The 23,284-nt window shown below is 62.4% G+C and overlaps 1 protein-coding gene across 3 annotated transcripts; it reads left to right on the top strand.

The window, feature by feature from the left end:
- The first annotated feature begins 583 nt into the window (after positions 1-583).
- Positions 584-23,158, top strand: RAB40C (RAB40C, member RAS oncogene family). Of its 3 annotated transcripts, none has more exons than XM_006049927.3 (7): positions 627-764; positions 1,490-1,708; positions 14,013-14,073; positions 14,522-14,582; positions 20,353-20,430; positions 20,731-20,953; positions 21,414-23,158. In XM_006049927.3, exons 2-7 carry the CDS (start codon positions 1,567-1,569, stop codon positions 21,692-21,694), a joined length of 846 nt encoding a protein of 281 aa, XP_006049989.1. In that variant the 5' UTR covers positions 627-764; positions 1,490-1,566; the 3' UTR covers positions 21,695-23,158. The 3 variants fall into 3 exon arrangements, with proteins under 3 accessions (XP_006049991.1, XP_006049989.1, XP_044791897.1); XM_044935962.1 differs by lacking the exon at positions 627-764 and adding an exon at positions 807-908; XM_006049929.3 differs by lacking the exon at positions 1,490-1,708 and having other exon boundaries at positions 584-764.
- Positions 23,159-23,284: the final 126 nt, after the last annotated feature.

Below are 23,284 nucleotides of genomic sequence, written 5' to 3'. Positions count from 1 at the left end.
TTCCATCTTGAAGAGTAAAACTGTTATCTTCACACGTGTTCACACGCATTTCTAATCCATCCTGTAAACAACCTCAAAGTCACTTTCTCCTGGAGGCCCCCTGGTCAAACCTCAGAGCCCCACGCCCCGCCCCTCTTCCTGGGCCCCCCACCCGGTCACAGCAGCTCCGAGCCGGCAGTGCCATCTTCTCTGGAGCCGGAGGAAAACCAGCGCAATGAGCCCGCCATTCCGCAGGGTCCGGCCATCGGAGCCCCGCTGTCTAACTGCAGGCCTTGCCAGGGGAAAAGCAGAGGCGAAGGACCGGAGCGGACCTGCTGCGCTGGGGGCCCTGCGCCCCCGTCATGACCCGCGCGTCCCCTCGCCGCCCCCGAGCATCCCCTCCTCACCGCCGCCCAACCATCCTCATCGCCGCCCGCGGCCCTCCTCGGTCCTCCGGGCCCGCCCCCTCCTCACACCATACTTCACCGCCCCGGCGCCCACGCGGGAGCGGAAGTCCCGCCTCCCGAGGCCACTCCGAGCGCCGATTGGCTCCCCTCTCCGCGCCACGCCCCCTTGTCGAAGAGCGCAGCTTCCGAGGGCGCTGAAGTAAGCCGGCCACTCCGTCCCGTCCGAGGTTTTCGTGGGGGCAGCGGCCGCGACTTTCCCGAGACCCCAGTCTTCCCGCGCCTAGCCGCCTCACCCCGTCTTGGGGACGGCCGCCGTCCTGCTCCGTACGCGGAAGGAGGGGCGTATGCAAACAACCTGGAGCTCCAGGCTCCTGATTGGTGAGCATCTAGGAAGGGGGGCGGGCTCAGAGGCCGAGACCAATGTGCGGGTGGTCCAGTTGCTGTGGGAGGGTCTGCAGCGGCGGCCAGTGGCGAAGTGGAGGGCGGGCCGAGGAGCCGTGGTAGCAGGGGGTAGGGTTGCCGGTGAGTCCGGGATGCTCTGTGGGACGCAGCGGGGACGACGGGGCTGTGACGGACGTGCAGGGGGACCAGTGCTTCCGGGAAAGCGGGCGGCAGAGGGCCAATGGCGACGGCGGGAAGGCGGGGCGCGGCGGCGACGGGGCGGGGCATCTGCGGGCTTCTCCGCGCGGCCTGGGAAGCGGTGGGGCGGGGCATCTGTGATGGACCTGCGCTCGGGCTAATGGCCGCGGAGAGGGGGCGGGGCATGACCGATGGCGACGGCGCGGGGGCGGGGCGGCGGCGGGGCGGGGCGCGCGGAGGTCTCGCGGCGAAGTCTGGGAAGCGGGGGCAGGGGCTGGGGGCGCCCGTGGTGCTGAAGGACGTGGCCGCCGGCCAATGGCCGTGGGAAGGGGGATGACGGACGACCAATGGCGGCGCGCGGGGCGGGGCGGGGCGGCGGGGCTGAGCGGCGCCTTGCGGGAAGCGGCGGGGCGGCGGCGACGCTGAGGCCAGGAGAGGAGAGGCCCGGCGGGGGCGGTGGAGCAGGTGTGGGCTGGGCGGCATCGCCGTCCCCCAGCCCCACTCATCCGCGCCGGCGCCCGCAGGTCGGCCGGAGGCCTCCGCCGCCGGGCTCCGCGGCGCCGTGGGAATGCGGGCGAGGCCCGCGCGCGCGTGAGCGACGATGGGGACGCAGGGCAGCCCGGTCAAGAGCTACGACTACCTGCTCAAGTTCCTGCTGGTGGGCGACAGCGACGTGGGCAAGGGCGAGATCCTGGAGAGCCTGCAGGACGGCGCGGCCGAGTCCCCGTACGCCTACAGCAACGGTAAGCCGGCACCTGGAGCCGCCCGGCGACCTGCGTCTGCCTGGCCGCGGGCCGGCGCCGGGCGGGGGCCGGGGATCAGCGCCCTAGCTCGCCGGGGCCCGCCGCGGCCCGCGGCGTCTCTGGGGCGGAGACTTGGTCTCGGGCCTCCGAGGAAGAAGGGCCTTGCTTTGGCCGCGCGGCCGCTCCAGGTGTACACACCTGGGCGTCCTCAGAGGAAGGCGGTTGGCTCCGGGCTCCAGGCTCCGGGCTCCGAGCATCAGCACCTTGTGCTGGAGGAAAACGCGCGCTCCTGACGGGATTAAACGTTCTGTCCACGTTCCCGGACGTGTGGCCCAAACACGGCACATACGCATCCCTGGCACCTGCCTGGGCTCCTCTCAGCGTCCGCGGTTGACGGGGCAGCGCGGCCCCTCCCAGGCTCTGGCGCTCCTTCCCGGGGACCTTCGTGCTCCCGGCAAGGCTGTCTTTCCTGAGGAATTCTGCTTCTTGGCGTCCTCGTCCTTCACATTCTTTGTGTCTTGGGATCTTGCGGAGGCTGTTGACTATCCTGTTGGCCTGTGGCGGCTGAGACTGTGGACGCTGCTCCTCCATCCTTTCCTTTCAGGACTGTCAGGGTCGTAGGGCTACCTGGGCTGGCCGGGCCCCCTCCTGCTGAGATCTGTCCCACCTCCCTGAGCACATGCTCCCAGCCTCAGCGAGAGTAGGGCCCTGGGTTCGTTTTAAGGGCAAGAGGGCCAGCGGGAGGCCTCCACCGCCACTGCTGGGTGTCTCCAGGCGCGGATGGTGGACTCTTGAGTCACCTTCCCGGAGCCGATGCCCAGGAGGCTGGTGGTGCGTATCCGGCAGATCCCGAGGCCAGGGCGCCATCAGGGCAGCAGAGGTTTCCTCAGACGAGACCTCTGCTGCCGAGGGTCCTCCTGCTGGGTGTGGTGAGCACTGGGGACACAGCCACAGGTGGAGAGGGGACCCGCCTCCTCCCTGTGACAGGCGGAGCGCTGCCTGAGGCGTGGAGATGGCAGGGACTCAGGGACTCCCAGTGGCCTGGGCCAGCGCGGGTCAGCCAGAAACGGTGAAGGGAGCCTCTCACGGGTGGTCCTCTCACTCCCCGCTCCCTGGGAGCTCAGATTCCTTTCTGCTAACATCCTGCCATGGGGCCAGAGGAGGGGTCCGTGCCTGTGGCAAGACTTGGCTCTTGTGGACCAGCCCCTGGGAGTTGCTGGCACAGAGGCAGCTGGCGGGAGGCGCCGGCAGCCCAGCGGCTTCTCCCCAGGGCTCCACAGACTCCGCTCCGACACTGTCCACACTACTGGGTCCCTGGGGCGCTCAATGCGCCCCAGTGCTTGGAAGCCTTCTGCTGCCCCTTGGGCCCTGCCCGTTCACAGAGGGCAGTTCCGCCCTTGGCTCCCTGGCTCCCAGGGTCTTCAGGGTTAGGGGCAGCGGGAAGACACGTCGTGATGCGCCCATGTCCTGGGAAGCTGGAGAAAAGGCACAGCTCCGTCCTCACTGTCTGCTCCTGGTGTCAGTGCTGCTGGGCGTGCGCCTCCTTTGAGCCTGGGGTGTGGGGGAGGGAAGGAAAGAGATGGAGGGGCCGGAGGGGCGAGCTGGTTTGAGGGGTGGCCTGCCCGGGGTCTGCCCTGACGGTTATTTCTGTTTCTGTGACCCAGTGTGGCGTGCGTCCCTGGACAGGTCCAGCTGTTTCTGGGGCTGGAGGTTGGTTTCCGTCCTCGGTGCCGACCCGGAGCTCTCGTGCTGGGGTGTGACCCCTGCTGTTTTCTCCGTTGCCTTGTCCCCAGTGTTGGCAGGAGACTTGCGCTTGGGAGGCACAGCAGGCAGCCTGCTATGGCACCCCTGGGCTCATGGTTACCACCCAACCCCTCCCAGTCTCTTCTCTTCCTTTGTGTTTTCCTGGGCACCGCAGTCTGGAGCTAGGTGATTTCGGGGTTGCCTTCCCTCTGTCGGGTGCCGGGTTCTGGGGTGAGAGTGCAGCGGCAAGCCCTTCTCACACTTGTGCTTGCACCCTTGGCTGCATCTCCACCCTGGGCCTGGGCCTGGCTCTTCTCCCCAATGACCACAGTCCTCCACTGCAGCGCTTCGTATCTGCGGTGCAGCCCAGGAATTGACCAGGTGCACAGTGGCTGCTCCCTGAAGAGCTGGCCACTTGCCTGGTTTGGGCGTGGGCAGTACTTAGTGCGGGAGACACGCCTTTCACAGGGCCCAGGACCACATCAGTTGGGACATCATCCCTCAGTCGCTTGGAGAATGTGGGGAAGGTGTCAGTGTCCGGCACCCTGACCTGGAGCGAGCTGCAGAAGGAACGCGGGAGGGAGGGGAGGTGGCACTGGGCTGACTGTGCTGACCTGGGCGCTCTGGAGAGCACGCTGGAACTGCGTGCGGGTGTCAGAGACCGTGCGCAGGTCACTCTCAGGATGGGCAGTTGGACTTCGTCAGTCCTGTGGGAATGAGCTGGGAAATAGAAGTGAATAAAGTGAAGTTGAGCTTCCCAGGTGGCACAGTGGTAAAGAATCCACCTGCCAGGGCAGGAGACACAGGTTCGATCCCTGGGTCTGGAAGATCCCCTGAAGGAGGAACTGACACCCACTCCTGTATTCTTGCCTGGAAATTCAATAGAGAAGGTTGGCGGACTGCAGTCCACAGGGTCACAAAGAGCTGGACTGAGCAACTGGGCATGCAGGAAAGGTGAACTTGAACTCTTGAGTGTAAGGTGGTAACTGAGGTTTCTCAGTCACATTCGGGATCTGGTAGTAATGAGCAGGTTCTGGTGTCCATGGTGGACCATTTTCTTCTGTGGAGGTTGGAATGTCCAGACCCTCGTTGGCTGTGGACATGCGTCCTTCAGAAGCAGGGGGGCGGAAACAATGGTGAGGGAGACCAGCCCCGATGGGGGCGGTGGGCACCACCAGGAGCGCTCAGGGGATGTGCTCACACACAGGGAGGCTGCTCGGCAGGCAGGCTTCCAGGATCCTGGGCGGACTCTGCCTAGTTGAGTCAAGGCGTGCAGAGGGCGTGGCAGAGAGGACGCCTGTCCTCAGACGGAAGAGCAGAGCGGGGAAGGCCCGAGCCCTGGGAGTGGGCCAGTTCTCTGCCCACAGCAGGTGCAAAGGAGTCAGTGCCAACCCTGGACACAGGTCTTTGTGTGGCTTAGTTGCGCAGTTGTGTCCAACTCTTTGCAACCCCATGGAGTGTAGTCTGCCAGGCTCCATTGTCCATGGGCTTCTCCAGGCAGGAATACTGGAGTGGGTTACCAGCATTTCCTTCCCCGGGGGATCTTCCTGACCCAGGGATTGAACCCGGGTCTCCTGCATTGGCAGGCAGATTCTTTACCACTGACACCTGGGAAGCCCCTGGACAGAGATCTTGGCTGGTGATAAACACGTGTTTGTGAGCCCAAAAGGCTACCTGGTGTGTTCTGTGGGTCAGACTGAGCACGGCACCGTGGATCCCCAGTGGGCAGATGTCCTGGGACCGGGGCGGTTCTTGGGGGCGTGAGCTGAGCGGACAGCCGGCTGCGCCTTCCCTTCCGGGGGAGCACCTGGTCCAAGGTGAGGGGGGTGCCTGCGGTTGAGGGCTGTGTGCGCCTCTCTGGGAGGGATGGGGAGGGATGGTGCATGAGATGGGGTGTGCAGACCTGAGAACGCAGAGACATCCATCTGAGGAGCACCGAGGTTCCGTGTTCAGGTCCAGAAGCCGCTGCGGGGCCCATGGGCGCTGCAGTGTGGCAGCGTTGCCGGCCACCCGCGCCCGCCCTGCGGGCCGCGCTGCCCCGGGGCTGTGGTGGCTCAGCACTCTCCTCCCCCATCTGGCCCCTACCTTCCTGGGTCCGATGTCTGTCCTCAGACTGCCGGATTCAGATCTTCCCGCCGATGCAGTTTGGGCGGGAGGAGGTGTGTCCCTGAGCACAGGGCTCAGGTGTGACGTGGCCACAGAGGCCTGTCAGCTGCGGGTGTGCACGCGTGCGTACACACACACCATGGGGCTGTGGTGATTTGACTTGGACCGCGTCAGCAGCACCCACATCCCTTAACAATGGGAGCAACTTGGTCATGCTGTCGTAGTTGGGAGTGTTTTCCTCTCTGGCACTTGGCAACACGTAGGCTTCAGGGGGAGGACGTGGGAAGACGTCAGCCCTGAGGTGCAGCGGGATGGGGTGCTCGCCCATGAGCTCAGCACAGCCCAGGTCAGAGGGTGCCTGCTTTCCCACCGGCCGTGCAGCCACCTGTGTCCAGACGTGGACGAGCCCCGCTTCCTGCGAGTGGTAAGGTACCCACCCTGAGGAATTTAAGGGGCACATCTGCGGGAAAGCAAAGCTTTTTTCTTTTTTTAAAAAAAATAAAAATGAAAAACTTGAAGCAGCCCACAGGTCTGGCAAGGACATATGGAAATGGGTAGGGTGAGATATTGTGGAGCCTTTAAAAATGCTGGTGTGGAGAAATAGTGAATGAACATTCAGTGGTTAGGAAAGCCTTTGTCATCTTGTCAAGTCTGTGTAAGTAAGACAAAGGGCAGAATCATCGGCTGAAACACTCAAGAACGTTAATGGTCACCTTTGAGTTTTGGGATTATCGGTAGGGTGTTGTGTTGTTTTTTTTTAAAATAACAGAAGTTTTGTGTGTGAAACATGGCTTGCTCTTCGTTGACAGCAGAAAGCTTTTGCTTTGGTTTGGTCTCATGTAGTTTTCAAGGTGTTAAGGGAGCCAGCCCATGACCTCCTTGGAGCTGCTCCCCAGCCCGATGCCCGTGTGCAGGGGCGTGTGCTCCGTCCCCTCAGGCCTGTGGCGGGCTGCCGCCTGCAGCTGTGGTTCCGACCCTGCGCCGCCGCAGGGCGGGCGTGGGCAGCGCGTCGTGCGTGTGCTGAGAGCGTCTCTGTGGCCAGCAGATCAGCGGGTGGCCCTGACCATGGTGCGATTCAGGCCCCAGCTGCCCCACCCCGCGCCCCTCCGGCCCGCTTCTCCTGCCTGAACTTCTGTAAGCGGAGCTGTACGACTTGGCCTCTCTTGTCTTCTCGTTTCAACCAGCGGGTTTCCATGTCTGGGTCACCCTGAGGGGCGCTGGTGTGCAGATTCTCACATGTGTCTGGGCGAGTGAGCACGCGTGTTTCTGTCAGGGGTGCGGTGAGTGCTGGGGGTGGGCACCTCCTGGCAGCTTTCCAGAGCAGACGTGCAGTTTCTGCCCGACGGGGAGGGCGTGAGGGCTGCGGGCACTCTACGCTCATCGTGCTGAGGGCCGCCTCCTGGTAAATCCTCCCAGCAGGCGGGTTTTAGACCCTGTCGAGTTGTTACTAGAAACAGCCTGAGACCACCGCCCCGGTCATCCATTCCCCCGGGCGCTCCCTGAGACCCCCGCCCCGGTCACCCATCCCCCGGGCACTCCCTGAGACCCCCGCCCCGGTCACCCATTCCCCGGGCACTCCCTGAGACCCCCGCCCCGGTCACCCGTCCCCTGGGCTCTCCCTGAGACCCCTGCTGTGGTCACCCATCCTCTGAGACCCCGGCCCTGATCTCCCATCCCCCGGGCACTCCCTGAGACCCCCACCCCTGTCGCCCGTCCCTGGGCACTCTCTGAGACCCCCACCCCGGTCGCCTGTCCCCTGGGCACTCCCTGAGACCACTGCCCTGGTCACCCATCCCCCGGGCGCTCCCTGAGACCACCGCCCCGGTCACCCATCCCCCGGGCGCTCCCTGAGATCCCCGCTGCAGTCACCCGTCCCCCAGCCGCTCCCTGAGACTCCCGCCCCAGTCGCCCGTCCCCCAGGCACTCCCTGAGACCCCCACCGCGGTCGCCCGTCCCCCAGGCACTCCCTGAGACCACCGCCCTGGTCGCCTGTCCCCCGGGCACTCCCTGAGACCTCCACCGTGGTCACCTATTCCCCGGCCGCTCCCTGAGACCACTACCCTGGTCACCCGTCCCCCGGGTGCTTCCTGAGACCACTGCCGCGGTCGCCCGTCCCCCGGGCACTCCCTGAGACCACCGCCCTGGTCACCCATCCCCTGGACACTCCCTGAAACCACTGCCGCGGTCGCCCGTCCCCCGGCCGCTCTCTCTGCCGTCACTCGCTGTCTTGCCGCTCTGCAGGCGCAGTGGTCAGTCAGGTGGGGCCGAGTCCCTGTTCCTTTGCTGTGGACAGAGGGCTGTCCCAGCCCCTCAGGGTCACCTGCACTCCTCACCAGGTCCCCCTTTCCACTCTGAGAGCCAGGGCAGGGCCCTCCTTCCATCGCATCTGTCAGACTCACTGGCCAGGGGTGCCCACCTCTGAGGACTTGCGATGACATCAGGCTGGGGAGCCCAGGGTCCTCTCCCTCTTGAGGCCCGGGACCCATCATGTCGGCCAAGCCCTTCGCCCTGTGGGAAGCGTGTCCTCAGGTTCCAGGACTAGGACCACACAGCCCTATGGAAGGCTCTTTGGGTTGTTGGTGTTGGTCGGCTTTTGCAGGCTGGTCGGTGGAGTGCACGTCCGTGTTTCTGCCCCTGCCAGCACTGGGCGGGCGTTCCGCAATTGACATGCTCACACCTGACTCCAGAGATGGTATTAGGAGGTGGGGCCTTCGGTAGGTGATCTGGTCAGGAGGGCTTCCTCGCCGCCTCCCCCCGAGGACACGGTGGGCAGCCACCCCCACAGATGCTGGATCCCCCGTGCTGAGTGCCCTCCCGGGCTCCAGACAGTGGGGGATAAACGTCTGCTGTCCATGAGTCCCAGACTGTGGAATTGTTTCAGCTTCGAGCCGACCAGAAAGCGCCACGCACGTGTCTGTGGGGCAGGAATCCAGGCCTCGGGGGCTCTGCGCACTCGTGGGCCAGGCTGAAGGCCCGCTGAGCTTGAGTGTTGCCAGCGGTGGTGCCCGGCCTCCGTCCAGGGCCAGGCCTCTCCCCAGGAGCCTCCTGCTTCACGGAGCCGCAGGGCTGTCTGTGCAGTGTGATCGTGGAGTGGCCATCGTTGCTGGGCCTTTCTCTGAGGAGCAGAAACCAGGTTTGGCCCCCATCACTCTCGGGAAGACTGGGGCCTGTGCCCGCCTGTGAGGGCCCGCCACACTGCGAGAGACCCTCCTCTGCCCTCCGCTTGCCCTGGAAGGAGGCATGTGGCAGAGAGAGGCCTTGCTGTCCCCCCCACCCCCGGGGAGAGGGTGTGCAAGGGCTGGTCAGGTGTGTCAGGAGGACCGCTTGGCCTGGCACTGCCTGCATGGCCATGCACGGCCCCCAGCACTTCTGCACATTTGCCGTTGTTGCTGAACGCTGTTTCTGGTTCTGCAAGGACCTAGGCCTTTTTTGCCTTTGTCTGTCTCTGGGAACTTGGTGATATCTGGTTTTCCCTCCCTAAGGAGTAGCTCTGAGGAGCAGCGGCTGCCTGTCTGGGTTTGGGGCAGCACCCTGACGCTGGGCATTGGCGTCGTGTTGGGTCCAGGAGGGGAGCGGGGGTCTGGGGGCCGTGCTGGGAGACCAGCTCCTCCCGCGCAGGGATGGCGGGGTGACGGCAGCCCCTCCATGCCCGGGAGCTGTGCGCCCGTGTCAGGCGCGAGGGAAGGCATTGATCAGCGTTTTCTCTTTCGTTCTTAACCCAGTCTTCATCACTTGTTTTTTTCTCACTGTTACGAATTTTTAACAAGCTGTCCTGTGGCTTTTCATCTTGTTGGGAAGTGCCTGGGTGGATATACACTAGAGCTGCCGATTCCTTTGTGAAGACTAAAGTTCGGCCAGAAGCAGGGCTGGCAGGTGGTTTTGTGGGTGGGGCACCCCTCCTTGCCCGTCCTGCAGACGGGTCTGAGTTTAGCCTGGACTGGTGCATGGGAAGTGCCCCCTCAGCCCCCAGGGGTCAGGCAGGCTGTGCCTGGTGGTCTTGCTCCTGAAAGCTATTGCTCCCAGGGAGGGCAGAGCCCTGGGCTTCTGAACACCCACGGACTTGGTTTGTGCGCAGGCTAAAGCTGAGAACTGATGCTGCTTGTCCCTTTCACCCTGCTGACCTTGTTATTCCCAGGGCTCGAGTGAAGGTGGGTTTTCTCAAGGTCTTTTGTCCTGCATCTGTGCCCGCAGGTGTGGGAAATGTGGGTCCCAAGGGAGGACCGCCTGCTGCACTGCGGGGAGAAGGGCCCGAGGGAGGCGACCCCCGCACCAGGCCGTCCTCCACAGGAGGGCCCTGGGGCCGCGGTGGGGTTCTCCTGCTGGCTGGGGCCTCCTGGCCTTCCTCCTGTGTGTCCGTGCACGCAGTCCCAGCCCCAGGTGCGCTGGCTGTCGAGCCCTGAGGGGTGCCCGATAGACTCCCCGATCACCAGGACGTGGGCACCTGCCAGGATGGGACCTGAGCGACCTGCCTCCTCCTCCGAGCCCTGCTCTGAGCACCTCTGGGGAGGGCGGAAGCGTCAGTGCCGGGCAGTTCCTGTTGCATCCCTGCCTCCCGGGCTGTGCGCCTCCCTGCTGGGCGGGTCCCGTGGGCCAGGGGACGCGGGGTCCTAGGCGTCGGCCCTCCCGGACAGGTCTCTGCAGCATCCCCTTGACTGTCCTGAGAAGGAGTGAAATTAGTGGATCACCTGCTCTGCCCACACTCGTCGCTGCAGCACACACATCTGTAACGTGAAGCAGGACGAAGGGGTGCGGGCGAAGTCGTAAGGTGGTTGTGGCCGAGTGAGTCAGTGCCTGGGGACAGCCGTGCGATGCTGAGAAGGTGACGGTGAAAATGGACCTGGTGACGGTGTCACTGTGCACGATGCGATTATTTTTGAGATGGTGAACAGTTCTTGTTCAGATTCTGAACAAACAACAGACGCCTATGATTCATAAGGTGGAAACATCCCTGTGAAATGTCGGACCCCACGCGATGTCAAGGTGGGGTCTCAGCTGTGAACACCCGGCCGCAGCGGGGCATGGGGTGGAAGTCGATGCTCAGGCTGCAGTTCCTGGCTCGGGGCTGCGCGTGGTGGCCGGGGCCTGGCGGAGTGAGGCGTGCAGAAGGCCACTGTGTCAGGTGAACTGCGCCCCCTCAGAAGCCCCGGGGAGCAGCAGGCAGACCTCCCGTGAGCCCCCAGGAGAGAGGGGCCGGCTGTCTAGGAGGCGCAGAGCTGAAGCCTGGGCAGCTAGGGGCCAGTGGGGACACAGCCAGCCTGCTCTGGCCCCCGGCGGCCTCCTGAGCCCTGTGTCCATTGGAGGAGTGTCTGGAGTCCCAGGCCCCTGGCCAGGTCCTGTGGGGACTCCTCCCCGTGTGTGAGGTGCCCTTGCCCCGCCTCTGTGTGCGCTGGGCAGTCGCCTTGGCAGCTGGGACTGGTGGTGTTCTGTGCCCACCAGGTGTTACATGCATCCCAGGAAGCTGCTGGTCCTCGAGGATGGGCGGGGGACTGCAGTTCTGCTGGGACAGGTCCTGAGGCCACAGAGGGGGTCCAGGCTGGGAAGCCGTGAGGTCTGACGCTGTCCCTGAAGGAGGCGCTGCCTCTGTGGGTGGGCCTCCCTTTGCACTCGAGTGTCTGGGTTTTCTCAGTCTGTTACGCACACTGTACGTTTCTGCCCAGGTTTGGCAGGTGGGTGGGTGAGCGGCAGGGTGAGCTTGAAGAGCATACTTGAGATGTATTTTAACCACGCTGTGTGTTTCGTGGGATCTTAGTTCCCCGAGGAATATGGGACCCCCGCCCCTGCAGTGCAAACACAGCGTCCTAGCCCCTGGACCGCCAGGGAAGCCCCTCCTTGAGGTTGTTTAGAATCTCCGAGGGAGTGTGTCAGTCTGCCGGCTTCCTGTGTCTTCTGCAGAGCTGGGCCCCTGGCCATTTTCAGCTGGACCCCGCTGTCTGCCCTGAGGATCCTCTGGCCCTGGGGCGGGCTCCTGGGTGGGAGTCCCACTGGTTCCCGTCAGTGGGCCGTCTGGCCCAGCTGCTGTGCGTGGAGGGGGTGCTGCGGGGAAGGTGGAGCTGGTCCCTCTGCGGTGCCTGTGCCCAGCTTTGCGAGCCTGTCCGCACAGGGCCCTCTGGGGCATCTGGCAGCGCTTTGAGCAGAGGCCCTGAAGGCTGGGGGCTGGCCGTCCTCTTTGGAGTTGAAGTCCTGAGTAAGGAGTCGGGCGGGCTCAGGCGAGGGGTGGGTGAGGTGCCCGTGTGCACTGCCCCAGGGCCACAGAGGCTGGCGTGCTCCCCAGTGGCTCCCTGTGCCCTGCTTCCTCCTGGGCCCTCCCTCGGTGCCCGCTCCTCCCTGCAACTCCAGGCTGGCCCCCCGGCCCTGGTCCATAGGCCATAGTCCTTTTGTGGGGGTGGCCTTGGGGTGGGTCCCCGTGGCCAGCACCCACTGGGCTGAGCACCCACAGAGGTGACTGCCTGGAGCGTGGGCGTCTGTGGCCTTCCCAGGATCGCTGTAGCCAGCCCTGTCTTCATAGGGTCTGGCTCACGCAGCCAGAGAGCCCGTACCCTCTAAGGCGTCCAGGGCCAAATCTGAGCTCCCCGTTTGACAGAGAATTCCAGGAGTTCCCACCTAAAAAAGTGGGTTGTCGGCAGACAGTTGAGGGGAGGTGAATGCACAGGAAAGACGGGGGAGACACCCGAGTTCTGTGTTTCTTTAGCTCGAGAGTGCGTGTGGGAGAATCTTCTCTTCCGTCTTGAAAAAAATTGTGGCTAAATATAGGCAACGTAAAATTTATCATTTTAAGTATTTTAGGTGTACAGTTCAGTGGCCCTCCCAGCACCTCCTGAGCTTTTCCACTTTCCCAGCTGGGACTCCCCGCTGAGCGCCTCTTCCCCCACACCTCCGGCCCTAGGCGGCCTCTCTCCGTCCACTCTCCGTCTGAGGCTCATGCTCCAGGGACCTCGCAGAAGGGGTCAGGCAGGGCTTGTCTTGTGTCTGGCTCGTTTTACTGAGTGTTCATTCCCGTTGCAGCACGTGTCAGACTCTCCTTCCTCTCTAAGGTGGGATGATACTCTATTGTACAGATGGACCGCGTTTTGCTGATTCATTCTTTCATCTTTAGAGACTGGGGTTGTGTCCGTCTTTTAGCTGTCGTGAATAATGCTGCTGTGAGCGTGCGTGTGCGATACGTACATGTTGGATGGACGTTCTGGATTCCTTGGCAACTCTGAGTTTAATTCTGAGGGAGCGCCGTGCTGTCCCCCCGGCGGCGCCATCTTCCAGCCCCACGAGCAGTGCTCACGGGTTCCGGTTCCTCTGCATCCTCACCAACACTGCTTGTTTTCTCCTTTTTTGATAATAACTATCTGATGGGTGTGATGCGGTGTCTCATATGGCTTTGATCTGCATTTCCCTAATTCATGTGATTGTTAGCTATTTGCTTATCTTCTTTGGAGAAACATCTCTTTAAGTCTTTGGTCCACTTTTTAATTGGATTCTTTTTGTTGAGTTTTAAGATTTCTTTATGTTTTCTGAATACTGGTCCTTTTTCAGATACATGATTTGCAAGTATTTATCACGTCCCATTTTGTGGATTACGTTTTCCTTCTGATGAGTGTCTTGATGGGTGGGAGCCAGGCTTTGATATGTGGCCAGCAGTGAGTGGGGTGGAAGGCCCTCGGGGCCCTTTGTGCAGCGCTGTGGTGGACTCTGCCCACGTGCAGAGTCTGCATGGAAAATGCCTATTTCCAAGCCTCCCTGGAACAGGTGTTGTGAACAGCCGAGAACCTGGACGCCTAAGGCTCCAGGGAGGAGGACGAAGGACCCAGCTTTTCGGACACCAGTTGAAGACCTTGGTGTAAGGCGATGCGCCCATCACTGTCCCTGCCCCTGCCAGGGACGGGACTTATTTAGCTTTTTCTGCATGAAAGTATAAGAAAGTAATAAACACGGAACTGCTGTATAACATCAGAAACTAAATTCAGTATGTTATAATAATCTATGATGGAGAAGAATCTGAAAAAGAATAGATAAACGTATAAAACTGAATCGCTTTGTGGTATAGCTGAAGCAATTGTAATTCAACTATACTTCAATTTTTAAAGTATTCAAAAAATGAAAAGTAAAGACGTGGCCAGCAGAGGTTCTTTGAGCACTTTCCAGAGAAGAAGCATTTCAGGTGCCACTTTGTCATTAACAGTGCTCCAGGCACACTCCACTTGTCAGCACCTGGGTGGTGGGTGAACCCAGGAACTCAGAAATCCATTAGCTCTGAGAAGCATGTGACGTGGCCAGTGCTGAGACCAACCACCCTCCCTTTGGCTGGCGCGTTGGCACCCCCCTTGGGCCTCTGGGATGACAGGAGGGTGGGCAGCTCGGGTGACTGAGGTCGCTGGGCTCCCCAGCTGCAGCCCTGTCTCCTCTGGGCTGCAGAGACCGGGTCCTGGTCAGGTGAGTCCTTCACCCGCTCTCTGCTTCATTGCAGGGATAGACTACAAGACAACCACCATCCTGCTGGACGGCCGGCGGGTCAAGCTGGAGCTCTGGTGAGTTGGGCTGCGCGCCGAGACGCCTGGGCGGGGGCTGCTGTGCTTCCCTTGTTGCCGGGGCCAGGGAGCGGGGTGAAGTAAGTCGGGTCCTTAAAGAAACCACCAGTATAGCAGCCGTGTAGACACGGGACCGCATGTGATGCAGAGACCAGAAGGTCAGGGCTGCCTGTCCTAGCAGAGCCTGGCTCCCTTTTGCCCATAAAGACGTGTTTCCAGGGGGCCCCGGCCCTTCCCTCCTTGCCGCTACCGGATTCCACATTGAGGGCGTTTGCAGACCCTCGCAGTTGATGTGTGACTTCCCCCGCACTTGGGTTCTCCAGCCCCACAGGGCAGTCTTCTGGGGTGTCCAGACCAAGGAGGTCTTCAGGGCCCATGCAGAGGGGGAGGGGCGGGGTCCTTCATGCAGGTGGGCTCCCATGGGTCGCATCCCCCCACTTTGTTTCAGGGACACCTCGGGCCAGGGCCGGTTCTGCACCATCTTCAGGTCCTACTCGCGGGGCGCACAGGTAAGACCTGCACGGCCATCCTCCATGGGGTCTGCAGGGCTGTGGCACCCTGTGCGGGGCACGGCAGCTGTGGGCTCGAGGCCAGCTGGCTGGACAGAGGGCTGAGCCCTGTGGGAAGGGCTGCTGCAGATGCCAGAGGGCAGACACGGGCTGTGGTGGCGGGCCTGCAGGGAGGAGCTCCGGGGCTGGGCTGTGTGCAGTGTGGGGGCTCCTGGGGCCCTGCTTGTCCCTGTTTGTCCTGGGCATCTCCTGGTGGCCTGTGTGCCAGCCGTCAGTGTGAGATTTGAGGCTGCACGGAGGGAAGCAGCAGTTGTGTGAATAGACCAGCTGCCCACTCGCTGCCTTCACGAGGGGACTGGCTTCAGGGGACCTGTGGGGGGCCCAGGCTCTGACCAGGTGGGGCGTGCCCCCCGATGGTGGACTGGACAGTGGAGGCTGGGCCTCCTCTGCTTGGTGAGCAGGAGCTGACACGTTTGCAGGTGCCTCTCAGGAGCGTCCAGAGCGCCGCTCCCTACTGCGGCTGGGCGTGTGGTGGATAGCCCCACGGCGGGGCTCCTGGCTGTGCAGGCCTCCACCAAGGTGCGAGCGAGGGTGCTGCTGCCGACCTGCTTAGCCTGGCGGTCCCACCTGGAGTGGCTGCTTCCAGACGGTCGGAGCCAGCAGCCCGCAGACTGGCTGGCACCAGCGCAGACACAAGGGTGTGGGGGCCTCCCCACAGCCCAGGACCGCGGGAGAGCACGGGCGCCCAGGGGTGTCCCGCGGCCTCTTCTGTAGGGGGGTCTGACGGGGAGTCTACTCGTGCACGGGGGAACGGGTGTTGGGCCTGAGACCACAGGCTTCCTGACGAGGTCTCTATTCTTCCCGTTGCTTTTGAATGTTTCCCAATTTTTACGATGCACCCATTGCTACTCGTTCAATAAAACAGGAAATGAGGTGGGGGGTGGGTAGTTACCTCGGTTTATGGGGATAGGGCGATCGGAGAACAGCAAGGAGGCCCTGGGGGCCCCTGAACGCAGGCCAACTCCTCTGGGATGAGCGCAGGCAGGTTGGCTGAGGGCTCACCTGCGAGGACCTGGGGAGGGGAGCGCGTTCCGCGTCCACTTCTCTGTAGGGCAGCGGGCGTGGACGTGTCACTCATGCTGACTGTTCTAGTTCCGGAGGCTCCTGTTGCTTCTGGGCTGGAGGAACCAGTCGTGGATCCCGGGTGTGTCTCCGGCCCGGGTGGCGGGTGGGGGTGGGTCTCCAGCTGGGAAGCTGACCTCAGGTCTCCTGCCTGGTCGATGACCCACGCTGGCTGCAGCGTGGCCTGTGCGGCCCGGGGTGTGATCAGCAGCTGCTCCTCCCCAGGTCCTGTCTGTCCAGTCGCCCTCCTGCCCTGGCGCAGTCCCCGGAGGCCTCGCAGGCACCAGGGCCCCACAGCCACCGACGCAGCCCTGGCTGCACTCATGTGTCTCTTCCTGGGAGGCCCTCTCTGTCTCAGGTCTCCTGACTTGTGACCCTTGTTTCCGTTGCTGAGGTCTGAGGTGGCCACTTGTGGCCCAGGCGGCCAGCGCTCCCTGTGTGGGGGACCGTGGTCCCCTGTGCCAGTTCCCACGGGCTGGGCGTGTGGGGGGAACCGGGGAGGGCAGCGTCCTGTTGAGCTGGGGCTTGGGATCAGCTGGGTTAGCACCAAGGGGAGCTCAGCCAGGCGCTGGTCTCCTGGAGACAGGTGAGTGGTCTGGGCACATGCGCCCTTCCAGCGAGTGCCAAGTAGGACACCAGCCTGGGTGGGGTGTATGCAGTTCGTCTGCTCCCCTCGTCAGCGCGTTCGTTTCTGGGCAGAGCTGTGCTTGCGCCGTGGGGCGTGGGCAGGGGCGTTCAGCCACAGCCTGTGGTTCCTTGGCTGCTGTACCACAACCGCGTGACTCAGCCCCACACTCACTGGTAAAAGCCACCCTCCAACCTTGGTCAGGTGGTGATTGCACAGGTGTGTGTTTGTCCAAACTCATTGAACAGGTCACACCTGAAATGCCTACGTTTTTTGGTGTGTAAGCTCAATAAACAACCTTGGCAACAAGGGTGCACACGCCCACCCACACCTGGGAGGTTTTCTCTCGCAGCTCGAGTCACCTGTGTGTGCTCAGAGGCTCGCTGCCAATGTTTGTAACAAAATGAGGTGTGTCACCTGTGACCCAGCAGCCTCGCCCGCTGACCAGCCTGGTGCAAGAGTGTGGCTGCTGTGGGGAAGGGCCCTGCTGCGCCGGGCGGTTTGCACCAGGACCCTCTTGGGTTAGGAGACGCCTGTGGGCACCTGAAAGACAGCAGCAGGTGACTGGGGCGGGGGCAGGACCAGAGCCTCTGTCTCTACCGTGGAGGCTTACTCAGTTTTAAGAAGCTGAGCCAAAGTTAAGAGAAAAGGGGAGAATACAGTAAGAATGTCTTTGCCACTCCTGTGGCTCTCTGAGGTCACAGCTGACTCGGGGGTCCTTTGGAGGGGTCCTGGTGACCAGGAGCCTCATTTTGGGGTCTCAAGGAAGCCACCTGTGCTCAGTCCCAGGCGTCTTTCCTGCCAAGTCTGTGGTCCCTTTGGTCCCTGCCCACAGTTCGGCCGTCTCGCTGTCCTTCATCCTGTGACCTTTCTGTCATTAGCCTGACCTGGCGGACACAGGTGGCGGTGGTAGGCAGAGACTGGCGCCAGCTAGGAGACCAGCCAGAGGCTCTTCAACAGCCTTGGGGTGCACTTGAGCCTGAACCCAAAAGATGGGCTTCTTTCCGTTTGCTCGAGCTTTTAAACGTTACGGGTCCCCTCTTCTTCCCCACCTGCCCGCACTGGCTTGGTGGGTCTGTGCGATTGGCTGGGGCCCGCTCAAGCTGCCGGTGAGGTGAGCTGTCTGTGAGGTGCGGCTTGTGGGACCTGGGTCCCTGACCAGGGCTGGAGCCCGGGCCCCCCGCGTTGGGAGACTGAGGTCCTGGACCACCAGGGCGGCGCCTCTGGAGTTTCATGTATGGAATCTCCTGGAATGGGCAGGTGGACTGAGTGGGAAGCCATCATCAAAGCTCCGCTGGGGGAGGATGTCTGCGGATTCCTGTTCATGATGAAGATGACACTTAGGATGGATTAGTGCTGACGGAGTTACAAGGAGACAGAAGCGTGGAGATGGGGGTCTTGCTGCAGATTTGGTAGTGCTGACCTTGCCCTTGCACGGCAGGAAACCAAAGCAGAGTGTTTGCTCACGGCCGGCCGAGACCCCTTGAGTCAGGTTGGGTGAGACCTTCGGCAAGAACCGGTGGGACTTGGAAATAGCATGCACTGCGTGCTGGATGGCTTGGCAACCAGGACCACCCAGAGGTGCCCAGGAGTAGGTTGTGGGGGTAGAAGAGCGCCACTGCTCCCGGCGCTCCCGGAACACGGCCCGCTCAGGTTCTGGAGCACGGCAGTCAGCTTCTGATGCTTTAACAAGCCAGGACGAAATCACTGAAAACGTCCTGTCGGCGTCTGGCTTGACGGATACGCCGGTTTCAGGGCTCCAGCCAGCGGCCGTCGGGAGCACTCCCGCGCTGCTGCCTCCCCCCACTGGCCGCCGGGAGCTCAGGGCAGCTGCGCCCACAGCAGGGTGGAGTTCAGCCATGGCCGTGGCAGCACCTGGGCCCCCACAGCCTCAGCAGTCCTCGGGCTGTGTGGCCCGTGTGCCAGGCTCAGCCCTGGCCTTTTCTGGTCGGCCTCAGTGGCTGCTGGCTCACCTCCACCTTGGCAGTTACCCCGCAGACTGGCACGACCAGGCCTTTTGTTGCATGGCAGCCCCTGCCTCTCGTCCTGGTGTGGCTCCAGGCCAGATGGGAGCCTGACAGCCCCAGAGGAGGTTTCCCCCTCCTGAAGGACCCCGGAGGTCACGTGTCCGTGCTCCCTCTGACCAGGGCTGCACCCAGCCTGGACGGGGCTGTCAGTGAAGACTCAGTCACATGCCCAAAGGCTCCAGTGCTACTCTTAATTTGCAGTAAGGCACAGAAATGTAACGAGCAGAGCATTTTTAAGATACCCTTGTTGCTGTTAATTGAAAGTATAATTTGCTGGAGGGGAAAGAAAAAGACCAAAATGAAAATTTCTTTCCCTCCCCAGCTTCTTGGTCACTTTGGAGCACTGCTTTATTAACATGATGTACTAATGTAGATCCCTTTTTATATTATGTGTAAAATGTAACATTGATAGGTTAATAAAGATGCTTGAATCAAAAAATAAACATCACACAGGAAGCATAAGCAAGGAAATAAGTCCCTGTCCAGCCCTTCCACGGGTGGTCACGTCTGTGGAAGTCTGTTCTGTGTGTTGTGTTTGTATTTCTGTTCTCTAAAACTGCCCATGTGTGGCGTTGGGGTCCGCGTTTGTCCCCTTGCTGTCTGTGGTGCCCATGAGCAGCGTGGGTGAGCGCAAGTGCACCCTGCCTTCGTCGCCTGCCCGCCTGGGGGGTCTGGGGGCCGCACGTTTAGTTTGTTGATGTTTGTTTCATGAGTAGTTCTGTGTTGAGTATCTGTAAAGACTGGACGCGGATGGCCCAGCCCTTGGTCCCTGTGCCTTTTGGTGGACTCTGTCGTCCCCCCACAGTGGGTGGCTCCCCTCCAGGCCCAGCGTGTCCCCGGCAGGCAGCTCCACCCTGCCCTGCACAAGCTTTCCATCCCCCACCCCACCCCGGCCGGGGTGAAAGCGGTCTCCACCTGCTCCTTAGCAGGACCTCATCTGCCAGAACTCGAAGCACAGTTTCAAGGGGAAAGGCTTCAGAATTCCTCATTTTGAGATGGAGGGTGCCCTCCATCACAGCTACACTCTCCCCTTCCTGGTGTGTGATGGAGACGTGGGCTAGATGAAGGCTACTCCCTGCACAGGAAGGGCGTGAGCCATGCTGGCGGGTGGGTTCTCACGGAGCCTGTTTCAGGGTGGAACATGAGGCCAGAGACAGGGGTGACCCCGGAGCCCCAAGGCTCATGAGAGGTTGCCACCAGGCGGGCAGAGTAGCAGTCTCCAAGGGCTGTGGTAGGGAAGTCCCCGCAGCAGAGCCTCTGTGCAGTCTTGGGGCAGCTGCTCCCGGACTCACGTCCCCTGCAAGTGTGGGTGGGACCGCTCAGAAACACCTCTGCTCAGCACCCCCTGGTTCCCCAGGAAGAGTGCCCCACACCGCAGTCCTGTGCGCCTGCCGTTCTCAGGTGGAGTGACTGTTACACGGCGTAGGGTCGCGAGAGGCAGGGGCTGCCATGCAACAAAAGGCCTGATCGTGCCAGTCTGTGGGGTAACTGCCAAGGTGGAGGTGAGCCAGCAGCCACTGAGGCCGACCAGAAAAGGCCAGGGCTGGGCCTGGCACACGGGCCACACAGCCCGAGGACTGCTGAGGCTGTGGGGGCCCAGGTGCTGCCACGTGTGCTTGAGGAAAGATATGGAAAAACTACAGTTCTGCCCCAGAGGATTCCCCACGTGGAGGGAGGCAGTACCGAACCCTTGAGGTCCCTGACAGTCAGATGGCCCCCAGCCAGATGGTGGACAGGGCATGCCGCGGTGAGGAGACAGGTTGGGCTAGCTGAGCCCTGTGCACAGAGCCCCCCTTAAATGCAGGAGGAAGGTTCAGAGCTCATTTTCCACATCGCTGCCTGTTGGGTAAACTGCGTGTCCACCTGACAGCTTGGCTGGTGCCTGAGTGCCCCGGCCCTGCCCATATGGGGATGGAGGGCTGCGGGGCAGAGCCTGAACAAGACCCCGTCCGTCCGTGGGAACCTGGACCTCGTAATGCCCTCACTTGCCTTGCAGGGAATCCTGCTGGTGTATGACATCACCAACCGCTGGTCCTTCGACGGCATTGACCGGTGGATCAAAGAGATCGACGAGGTAGTGTACTCCCCCAGACCCCCTTCCAAGGCCACACCCATCCCTGGCATGTGGGCCGACATCCCCCACTTGCAAAGGGAGCCTCTGTGGCCCCCACTTGCGGCGCCTCCCATGCCCAGGTTCTGTGCGTCCCCAGCCGCTGGCCGCTGGCTGCAATGGCACCGCGGGTTGGGGTTCTGGGTCCCCAGGGGCCCCTCAGCACGGAATCGATGGAGGGCTGGCCCGCGGGCTGGGGGGTGGGGGTGGGTGCAGAGGGGCATCCTGCCACTGCACCTGTGCTGAGTCCTGCACACCTCCTAGCACGCACCCGGAGTCCCCCGGATCCTGGTGGGGAACCGGCTGCATCTAGCCTTCAAGCGGCAAGTCCCAACAGAGCAGGCGCGCGCCTACGCGGAGAAGAACTGCATGACCTTCTTCGAGGTCAGCCCGCTGTGCAACTTCAACGTCATCGAGTCCTTCACTGAGCTGTCCCGCATCGTGCTCATGCGGCATGGCATGGAGAAGATCTGGAGGCCCAACAGAGGTGAGGCGCGGGTGGGGCCTGCAGGGGAGGGGCGGGGCCCGGCTGCGGGGGCGGGGCCTGGGGGGAGGGGCCGGCTGCGGACTGACCTGTCCCACCGTCAGTCAGAGGACAGGTTCCAGGCCCCAGTCCCACCAGAGCAGAGCTAACGAGGTGGCAGGGAGGCTCAGTTCCTACCCAGGGTTATGGGCTTGGATGTCTAGCCGCGGAGCCCTGCGGGGTGGGGAGGAGACAGGGGCGGGGTGCCCAGTGGCTGCTCTGGGCTTGCCTGGTGTGGGGTGGGGGTTGTTCCGCTTCAGCAGCCCTGGGAGCTTTGCGCACCGCCCCTCCCAGTCCCCAAGCCCCTTCTCTGTCACTTGTGCTCATCTGATGGCGAGGTTGTCAGTTGCCACCAAGACCCCCCCCCTTACCTCCCCAGACCTGACCCCTCATCATCTGACACCCCCGCTCCCCGCCCCCGCAGTGTTCAGTCTGCAGGACCTCTGCTGCCGGGCCATCGTTTCTTGCACCCCCGTGCACCTCATCGACAAGCTCCCGCTGCCTGTCACCATCAAGAGCCACCTCAAGTCCTTCTCAATGGCCAATGGCATGAACGCCGTCATGATGCACGGGCGCTCCTACTCGCTGGCCAGTGGGGCTGGGGGTGGCGGCAGCAAGGGCAACAGCCTCAAGCGGTCCAAGTCCATCCGGCCGCCGCAGAGCCCCCCCCAGAACTGCTCGCGCAGCAACTGCAAGATCTCCTAGCCACGGGAGGGTCAGCCTGGGAATGCTCCTGGCGGGCTCTGGGCCCTGTGCTGTGTGCCGGGGACTTTGGCCACATAGCCCCTCCTGGGAGGCATGGGGGACGCATCTGGTAGGCTAGTGGTCTCGGCCAGACCAGCTGCACAGGACAGCGGGGACCATGCTGTGCAGATGGTGGTGGAGCACGCCGGGACCCTGAGGAGTGGCCGAGAAGGGCCCCGAGGAGGCTGTGCCTGGTGATGGCCTGAGGACTGGGGCTAGGCCCCCTTTCTTATTTATGTAACACACGTTTTGTACATTTTTAAAGGACCAGCAGGGAAGCCTCTGTGCAGCCACGCAGTGAGCGCACAGCTGCTGAGGGGGTAAGCCTGGGAACACGGGGAGGGCGGTGAGGCTGAGACCAGAAGGGAGCCACCATCCAGGCTTGAGTCTGAACTCACAGGGCACTTCACATGGGGTGTGGCTGCGGGGGCCAGCGAGGGTCACGGGGACCCCCAGCTGCACTGTCAGCCTCTGAGCATGGTGATTGGTGCACCTGCCCCAGGACGCTAGGCTGCAGCTGCCAGGGTGCCCACCAGCCCTCCTGGAGGACACCCTGTGAGCCCCGAGCCGCGGGGTCAGGGCCGGGGTGACGCGCAGGTCTCAGCTTTCTTGGGAAAGGAAGTGGGCACACCCCCACATCCCTCCCCCGCGCCCTCTCCCCACTCGGGGGCTGACAGCCTTGAGATTCTGCACCTTCAGTTCCATTTGTACCTATTGCCACGCGAAGTTGGCTCAGCCTCTTTCCTAGTTGAGGACACAGCTGTTTGTAGGCAGGCAGTACTCGCTGGGCCTTGAGGCCAGGGTAGGTCTGGACCGAGCCAGTCCCACTTGCCCTGGAGTTTCTAGACCCTACTCTGGTCAGCTTCAGTTTCCTGGCCTTGGGTAGGATCCGATAGCTGCTCCTCACCCAGACTCACCCCTCTGTGAGGTCACACGTCACAATGTGAGGTCACACGTCACAAGAGCCTTCCTCACCCATTTCTTCGTGGTGGACACTGAACCCCTCCTCGAGGACCCACCAGCCAGCCTGAGCTGGAGGCCTGGCTTCCTTCCGTCCGCCTGGCTGGTGACGTGGCCACAGGTCACACTGGTGCTCAACTCTACCTCCTGCCTGTGGGCCCCTCCCTGGCCTGTGACCCCTTGATCAGGACTTGTGTGGTGGGTGCCCTGGGGGCTGCTGTCCTGGGAGGTGAGGTGGGGGGAGCCGCAGCATCTGTGGACGGGCGCCGGCTGCCAGCAGGGCCTGCAGAGGAGGCCCACCCATCCCGGCTGCCAGCGGGCGCCCCTTTGGACTGTGTGGAGGGAACGGACGGGCCTGCGTTCACCGTGTCAACACTACCCTTTGCTGCTGTCCACACCTGCACCATTCCTGGGCCTGTCTTGGGACGGTTTTTTCTTTGTTCAGTAAACATAATTCAGCTCTGGTCTCTGGGCTGCGTTGGGAGAGAATGAAGGTCTGGCTCTCATGGGCTGGGCTGGCTGGCAGATGGCACTGCAGACGGCTGCTTTGTCCTGCTCAGTCTTCCGCACCTGGGGTGTCTCCTGGTGGTG

The sequence above is a fragment of the Bubalus bubalis genome, chromosome 24 (assembly GCF_019923935.1).
Source record: "Bubalus bubalis isolate 160015118507 breed Murrah chromosome 24, NDDB_SH_1, whole genome shotgun sequence".
Taxonomy (NCBI): domain Eukaryota; kingdom Metazoa; phylum Chordata; class Mammalia; order Artiodactyla; family Bovidae; genus Bubalus; species Bubalus bubalis.
Note: the sequence above shows the minus strand (reverse complement) of the source record. Positions and strands in the feature narration are given on the sequence as shown.